We start from the raw sequence: 9,100 nt of genomic DNA, 5'->3' as shown, positions 1-9,100 counted from the left end.
GAAAACAGAGGGAACCAATGGGCGGTACAGATGTCAGCACCCCAGAAACCAGGAAGTAGGCGGGTCTTCATTCCCCAGGGACACAGCCTACTTGGTAGAGGTGAGACAGGGAAAAGGGGAAACACAAGGGTGACAGCGACAGCCGTGACACTTCACAACAACTCCGTGGCTGTTCTTGAATGGCCCAGCCAGAGCCCTGACTTAAACCCAATTGAGCATCTCTGGAGAGACCTGAAAATGGCTGTCCACCAACGTTTACCATCCAACCTGACAGAACTGGAGAGGATCTGCAAAGAGGAATGGCAGAGGATACCCAAATCCAGATGTGAAAAACTTGTTGCATCTTTCCCAAAACGACTCATGGCTGTATTAGATCAAAAGGGTGCTTCTACTAAATACTGAGCAAAGGGTCTGAATACTTATGACCATGTGATATTTCAGATTTTCTTTTTTAATAAATTTGCTAAAATTTCTACATTTCTGTTTTTTTCTGTCAAGATGGGGTGCTGAGTGTACATTACTGAGAAATAAAATGAACTTTTTTGATTTTTGGAAAATGGCTGCAATGAAACAAAGAGTGAAAAATTTAAATGGGTCTGAATACTTTCCGTACCCACTGTAACTATAATGTCATTAAAACACAGCTTGCCAGCTGCAGGCTGACAGTCTTTAAAGCTCTCTCCACCGATAAAACGCAGTATTCAACATTCAAAACAATAAAAAAAAAACCAGCTGCTTAACACATTAAAACTTGACTCACCCTCACCAGTTTACCTTGATGTGGACAGATAAAAAAAGCACAAATGAACTCCAAAACATCATCAGTATTATATCCATGCAGAATATCAAATACATACCACAAAGACCTCTCCCCACCAGTGCAAGAGTCGGGGGATGGTGGCCAGTAGGCCTATTGGCCTAATAGTGATACACACTAATGTAATTAATGTAAGCTAGCAGTATCAGCTAGTGGGATGCCTATTACACTGATATTAATTCACTAGGTGTATTATATGAAATGGTGAAATTTTGGTTATATCACAAGACATTGTGTCAGACAATGTATGCCATCATGCCCATTTTACACCGTACCATGACATGTTAATTGCACTATTTTTGCACATCTGCACATTGCTCCATGTACAATTTCCACATGTATATGATAATTCATCAGTTGCACAACTGTTAATTTTTTTAAGTTTTTTCTACGTCTGATGTTTACAATTTTTATATTTGAAGCTTATTTTATATCTCTATTCATCAAATTATCTTCATTGTATTTTTGGTTTATACATATATTTTATTTTACTTTTATTGTAGGCATTTGATGTGGACAGCAAAGTAAGAATTTCAACACTTTGAATCTTGAATCTTGAATGCCATCTAGACCTACCAAAGCAGTTAAAATTAAATTCTTGAAGATTCTTACCATTTTCTTACAAGTTGTTGATCTCAGAGCTCACCAGGAAATCCAGTCCTTTCTATTGTTTTCTCCTGTCTCTCCTTGAGAGGGGTCAAGTGGAGTCGTAAACCATGACCTGTGACTTTGAGTGTTTTGAAAGCCGGCTATTAATAAACTGTATTATTATTACAAAAAAGCCTAAGTGCAAATGTTTTTGATCAAGCTGAAACAGTTCCAACTTGTGCCCACACATCTTTGACTCATCTTTGTGCCACCCAGGTCAAGTTTTTACCTATTAAAGTCCACCTAGGTTTACGGTCTCCATTGTGTTACATGTTGATTTCCATGTAAAACCTTTCTTAAATTTGTAACTATGAAATAGTAGAAATAGTAGTACTAGTAAAATAATAATTATCCTGCTTTATTTTCTAAATTATATGTCCTTTGACACTGAGCTCTACATCTACAAGTTTGAACGATTCTCTTGATCCTCTTTATAGACTTTCTAAACATTTGACTATAGTGTTTCATATTTTTTTGTATGCAAGAATAAAATTTGCGTCATTTGAACCAGTAGTTTTATTTTGTTGCTTTTTAAGGCCACTGAAATTGTCTTCTTTTTTTAGGTCTGATTTCTGGTTCCGCTCAGGCTGTCCCTGAGCTCGGCCAACAACTCCTGTCAGAACCAGATTGGACAGGTGCTATAGAGGAAACCCTGTCATGTGATGTTACTTCCAGTCAGGGGGCTGATTGGGTTAGCAACATTGAAGACAAACCCCATAATCCTGTAACTCCCCAAAACTCACTAGGCTCCCAGAGCATCTTCATCCAGCCCGAGTCAGATCAGAACAGAGAACTGAGCTTTGAGTTTAGCTATGAACCAACAAGTCAGTCTTCCTTTGACCCATACGGGTTTAAACTTAGTCCAGAACATTCTAGTCACACCCTCTTAGACCCTGATGAGGCAGAACTGAGTCCAGAACCCACTGAAAATGATCTGATCTTCGACTCAGTGCCCCCCTCTTCTCAACCAGACCAATTGAAATTTGATCCATATGGGTTTGACATCACTTCCTCCCAGATGGTACAGGACTCTGACCCTTATGGCTTTAATCTCAGCCCTGAGGAAGAGAACCAAGAGATACTGGACATCTGTGGCCATCATAACCAGGAGGCAATGGACCTTTGCACCTGTGACAACAATGAGCAAGTAGAACACTCTAAATATAGCAATCAGGAAGTACTGGAACCTCATAACCATGACAACCAAGAAGTGCTTGAACATTGTAGCCATAATAACCAGAAACTGCTATATTTGTTTAACAATGGAAACCAAGAAGTGTTGGAACCTTCTAGCCTTGACAACAGTCAGATAGTTAGCAACGAAAACCAGGAACTTCTGGATTTCTGTAGTGATGATAACCAGGAGGTGGTCGAACCCTATCACAATATCACCATTGAGGAACTACTTGAACCTTGTAACTATGGTAACCAAGAAGTGCTGGAACCTTGTAGCCATGGCAGTCGGGAACTGCTGGATTTCTCCTGTCCTGAAAATCAAGAAGTACTGGATTTAGATAGCCATGTAAACCAAGAACTACTAGATTTTGGTAGCAAAGAAAATCAGGAAGTGCCAGTTTCAGGTAGCCACGGCAACCAGGAACTCCTGGATCTTGGTAGCAATGAAAATCAGGAATTGCTAGACGTAGGTAGCCATGACAACCAGGAGGTGCTGGACTTGGTTAGTAAGGAAGTTTTCCCTGAAGCTAACAATAACCAATGTATTGTGGAACCAGAGCTCAATGTCAGTCTCACTAATAACAGCTCAGACAGTGATGTGGCATCAGAAGACCTGCTGGGACTCGAGCTCAGTAACACCAGTATCTGCACTCCCAACAAAACCAGTACCAGCACCAGTACTGCTGACACTGTCAACATTGCTGTCAGCAACATGTCTAACCAGGACTTCGGTACATCCAATTCTCCCACCAGTCACAACTTATTAGAAGGGGATCTGGGTTCAGTGTTTGGGGCCGGAGGATACATCAGCTGTCCTGATGTAGCTGACGACCTAGAGCCTCTGGATAGAAGGCAGGCAAATCCAGTAGCAGAGGCAGTACGACCGGTCAGACCAGTTAGGCCTCCTCGGCCCTCACTCAGGGTAAGTTGGAAACCACACACATGCAACTCATATATGATAAATTCAGGTATCTATTGGTCCAATCTGTTTTTTTGTGTCCAAGACCCTGACCGAGTTAGTCCATATCCCAATAATATTCATTCTAATTGGGTTGTAGGGTCCCATTGTATTTGGTTCTGTTCAAGTCAACTGTATTTTGGATGCTTTAGTCTTGTTTAGTCTATTTATTCATTTATTTTTGCACGTTGGGTTTGGGTAGGTCCTCCGTTAACTTGGATCAGTTTAAAACACTTAGGTTAGACTTAGGGCTGGAGCGATTCGTCAACATAATCGATTAAGTAAATATGTCGACGCGCATTAAGTGCGTTATCCCGCAGCACTTTGTCTAGACGGCAGCACCGCAAATCATGTTTACTTTCTGTCGCCACATAAGCACGGCATATTATCAGCACGAGGACACGTAATCCGTTAAAATGTTTATTGCCTTCATGTTAAAAGTAATTTCTGCCCCGCTGCGGTCATGGTAACGTAACGTTACAACGCGAGTGATGTAACGATCGGCCACGTATGAGCGAGAAAACGGCTAAATCTAATTACAGACCATCTGTGACTGTCTGTACAGTCTGTGAGTCCTTTCAGGTGTTCACTGATGCAGAAATACATTTTATTATACTGCATCACTTAATATTGAAATGAATCCATGTCAGAAACATTTAAAGTTTTAAGTAAAGTAGCCTGATTAATGTCTGTTATTGTTTAGTAACACATCAGTGACGTGGAAATTTGATTCATTTTAAGATTTGCTGCTAATGTCATTAGTCTAATGTGCTTCATCAGGATGATTGAATAAAATATAGATTATATATAGATATTGATTAGACATGTTTTTGATATTTATTTAGGTTAAATTGGTATGTTAATCGAGTAATAGGCAACTTTTCTTTCTTTAGAATAAACAAAATTAGTCGTTAGATTAATCACCTAATCGAAAAAATAATCGTTAGATTAACCGACTTGAAAAATAATTGATATGTACAGCCCTAGTTAGACTATAATTAATTAATTTATCATTCTGAATTCATTTTCTTTTTATATAACTGTTCAAATGTCACTGGTCAGCATGATTTCATTGTTTTATAGAAGTTGGTTCCTCCTGGTCACTTTTTTCACAGTGATCTTTAGTTTTACAGCCCCACATACGTTACAAAGCCTTTTATGATCACATTAGTTATTACAGGGACCCAGTAAAGACTCCAAGCATCCAGTAGTTTGTCCATTACTTAGTCTGTCACCAGAGAGCGTACGTATGGAGCGATGCCCTAAACCCAACAGGAAGTAGGCCATTTTGAATTTTACGTCAAATTTTGGATGATTTACACACTCCATACTTTAACGAACTCCTCCTAGGGATTTAGTCCGACCGACCTCAAATTTCTGCTGTGCCTTCTAAAGGCATTGAAGATGAAAAGTTGTGCTATCTGTGAGTTTCCGTCAGTGGGCGTATCCATGGCGTGGCATCAAAGATCAACTCTTCGCCATGACTCAGGAAGTTGTTGTAACTTCAGTGTACATGCTCACATCTGCACCAAACTGTACATGTAGGATGAGAGTCCCGCCCTGAACACATGTACATGCCAATACCGATTTATATTGATAGCTGCCCTAAACCCAACAGGAAGTCGGCCATTTTGAATTTTACGTCAAATTTTGGATGATTTACACACTTCGTACTTTAACGAACTCCTCCTAGGGATTTTGTCCGACCAACCTCAAATTTCTGCTGTGCCTTCTAAAGACATTGAAGATGAAAAGTTGTGCTATCTGTGATTTTTCGTCAATGGGCGTATCCGTGGCGTGGCGTCAAAGATCAACTCTTCGCCATGACACAGGAAGTTGTTGTAACTTCAGTGTACATGCTCACATCTGAACAAAACTTTACGTGCTTGATAACTCTCCCACCCCGAAGACATCTACATGCCAATACCGATTTATATTGATAGCGGCAAGTGCTATGTAGCTCCACATAGGGGACACAGGAAGTGACATACAACACCTTCATGCAGCGTCGGAACCCGCGTAGCAAATTCACAGCCGCACCGGCAGAGCTCCAGAATATGCAACACGGCCGGCTCACACCCTGACATGCTACAAGTGCGAGGGCCCGCCCAACGCTGTTTGCGTCCCCATCCCCCAATTGGAAGGCAGTGTCTCGAGATTTCAGCAGGGAATGGACCTCAGCTGTCAACCACTGCTTCTTGTTCTAGTGTGTGGTGATCGGCTTCATGCATTCACTATGTAGGGCCCTGTGATTTCTATGATGAGGAAAACACAGACAGAATTGCAGAAATTGACAATAAAAATGAGAAACTGTAACACAATAAACTTGGAATATCTTGGAATCTGCCTTTTTTGGATGCAGTTTATAAAAATATGTGCTTTTCTTAGCATTACAAATGTTTTCCCACCACAGCACTTAATGCTATGTTTTGGTATCATTTACGGGCTTCTGTCCTCTGCTGTCTCTGTCGGTATGTCAGGCTCCTCTGGCCCACACACACACCACCCACGTCATATTGAAGACAGTCAATGCATTAGTAAGTGCGGGGTAGTGGGTTCTATTTCTATTACTAGTAGGTTTTTTCTCATTTCACTATATTAATTCTCCACCTTATTTTAATGTTTCCTCACTACTTGAATCTGCTCCCTTTACCTTCAGCATCCCTTTTCCGGCCAAACAGCCAAAGTTCTGTTCCAATTCAAAGTCGCATCTAGCCAAGTACAGTCAAATACCCAGATGTGTTCTCGCTCTGCCCCTTTTTACCGAGCCTGCATCGGTGGTGACTTGTCTGGACTTTGGTTAGCCAGGTATCCCATAATGCATTTCGTGTCATCTGCTGGTGTTGGTCCACTGTGTTTTCTGAGGTCCAAGGTCAACGCAGCCATCTACCAGGAAGTTTTAGAGCACTTCATGCTTCCTGCTGCTGACCAACTTTATGGAGATGCAGATTTCATTTTCCAACAGGACTTGGCACCTGCACACAGTGCCAAAGCTACCAGTACCTGGTTTAAGGACCATGGTATCCCAGTTCTTAATTGGCCAGCAAACTCGCCTGACCTTAACCCTATAGAAAATCTATGGGGTATTGTGAAGAGGAAGATGCGATATGCGAGACCCAACAATGCAGAAGAGCTGAAGGCCACTATCAGAGCAACCTGGGCTCTCATAACACCTGAGCAGTGCCACAGACTGATCGACTCCATGCCACGTCACATTGCTGCAGTAATTCAGGCAAAAGGAGCCCCAACTAAGTATTGAGTGCCGTACATGCTCATACTTTTCATGTTCATACTTTTCAGTTGGCCAACATTTCTAAAAATACTTTTTTAGAAATTCTAATTTTCAGAGATACTGAATTTGGGATTTTCATTAGTTGTCAGTTTTAATCATCACAATTAAATGAAATAAACATTTGAAATATATCAGTCTGTGTGTGTTGAATGAATATAATCCAAGTTTCACTTTTTGAATGGAATTACTGAAATAAATCAACTTTTTGATGATATTCTAATTATATGACCAGCACCTGTATTCATTTATTTAATTTTTTGCTAGATAGTTTGTTGCAATTTGCAAGCTCACCACTAGATGCCAATTTCATCAGATATCACTAGGATTGGCTCAGCTGTTGAAAAGTTGTGAAATGAGTAAAATGACTGAAAGTATTAACCAGATCCTCTAAATTATGGATTTTCTACTTTACGAAACAATCCTTCTTGTCCAGTCATACCTACTAGAAGTAGCTTCAGACAATGCTGACAGCTAAATGAATATAATGTTGTGCAGTGTAAAAGTGTACTTGCATATGCCCTCAGTCACCTTGTGCATAAAAGACAGTGGTTTTTTGCAGCAATTGAGCTGTTAAAACAGAGGCCCATTTGATTTACCATCATGCTGTCCGTTGTCTTTCATGTGCGTTTTAGGCCAAGGAGAAGGCTCAGTCCCAGACTCAGGACATTGACCTGAAGTGATCTCTCACCGACCAACACTCATGTGGGGGTTATAATGTCAGCAGGGTTCCCATAACAACATGGCAACACGAGATGAAGAGGATGCGGAATGGACAGGTGAATGAAGACCAAGGGGGTTGGACTGAAGGAGTGATGACAAAAAAGATAGGAGGGAGATATCATTCTGCTGTTATTTATGGAAATAATTCTAGTTTCAGATGTTTTTAAGTTTGCAGGTATCAAAGGAAAAAAAGTATGTCAGAATAGAAAGATGAGAAGTAGGCAAGATGTAAAAACTACCAAGGCTGGCTGTCTCCACAAGAGACTGATTACCATTAAAGGTGGGGTAAGCGATTCTGGAGAAATCCAACACCAGGACAAATACCATGATAGAGAGCGAACAATGACACAGCAAGTAAGGTAATTAAGATTAAGCAAACTGTTGTAGCAAACTGTTGCTACACTTGCTGCTGCAAAGCTAACATGACGCTAACATGAAGCTAACATGCAGACAGGACGAGACGGTCCCAGAGCAGCACAGCAACACCAGACAGCGATAATCACAACTCTGCTGCTGCTATAGCTAACATCACAACAGCGTGTCTTGGTGAACTAGAAAGAAAAACTGAATGTCTGTGGGCAAGTTATTTAACATTAATGACACACATCATGGCTGGAACGGCTGTTGTGTCCTTGTTTGCTTCCCATTTACAGAGCCAGGGCTGAGTACAAACACCGCACACAGAATGGACAGCTAGTGGACCATGTGGAGATACTGACTGAATTTGACAAAAAGACGTGGATTACATTAGAATCATTTACCCCACCTTTAAGGAAAACTGATTGGCTTATGGCTTCAGTCTATTTCGAGCGATTTATAAAAGTTGGAAACAACTATATTAAAATATTAACATTCTTTCAGGGTGGTCTTACATAAAAAATAATTTATTCCATAGTGTTTTTATCCCAGGTGATGCTTGTTAGTCAACCATGAGGTTGATATTATCTGTTAACTGTTCACAATATTAGCTACCAACACACTCCTTTGTCCTCTCAGTTAAGCTTTCCATTGTTTTTGACAAGTTTTGACAGGGCTAATTGGCCCACTGTTACTCCTAAAGTCCACTGAATCCACTGAGTTATGTGGCCATTATTGTCAATGCTTGTGAGTCCACTAGACGCAGCAGCAGCGTGTCCCAGAAGCGGCTCTCCACTCTGCTCCACAGAGATGGGTAGCAGCTCTATTTTTGACTGATGACGTGTCAAGCAGCACAGAGCAGATCAAACCAAGCAGGAAGTCAGACACATAGAGAATCCGGTCAATTTTCAACATAAAACAACAATAACCACAGTTAAAACAGACACAAAAAGAAATCATTTAATTATGTAGCCTATTTAATCATAGTTGAAACACAAAAAGCAAACAGTGGTTACCAAATCATCAAAATCTAAACATGCCAGCAAAATCAGGCAGGCAAAATGCTCTGAATCTCAGAAATGCTCCTTATGGGATATACAGTGTGAAGTTGACGAAGCGAAACATTGTCACG

At 40.7% G+C, this 9,100-nt stretch overlaps 1 protein-coding gene across 2 annotated transcripts in view; it reads left to right on the top strand.

The window, feature by feature from the left end:
- The window catches only part of LOC123971909, a 23,685-nt gene extending 14,594 nt beyond the window's left edge, over window positions 1–9,091 (top strand). For both annotated transcript variants that reach the window (XM_046050974.1, XM_046050975.1), the window contains 2 exons: window positions 2,029–3,563; window positions 7,524–9,091. In XM_046050974.1, coding sequence (XP_045906930.1) covers window positions 2,029–3,563; window positions 7,524–7,571 — 1,583 coding nt within the window. In that variant the 3' untranslated portion in view covers window positions 7,572–9,091. The remainder of the gene's footprint in view (window positions 1–2,028; window positions 3,564–7,523) is intronic.
- The last annotated feature ends 9 nt before the right edge of the window (window positions 9,092–9,100 follow it).

This window comes from Micropterus dolomieu, linkage group LG06 (assembly GCF_021292245.1).
Source record: "Micropterus dolomieu isolate WLL.071019.BEF.003 ecotype Adirondacks linkage group LG06, ASM2129224v1, whole genome shotgun sequence".
Taxonomy (NCBI): Eukaryota; Metazoa; Chordata; class Actinopteri; order Centrarchiformes; family Centrarchidae; genus Micropterus; species Micropterus dolomieu.
This window is presented reverse-complemented; position numbering and strand designations above follow the sequence as displayed.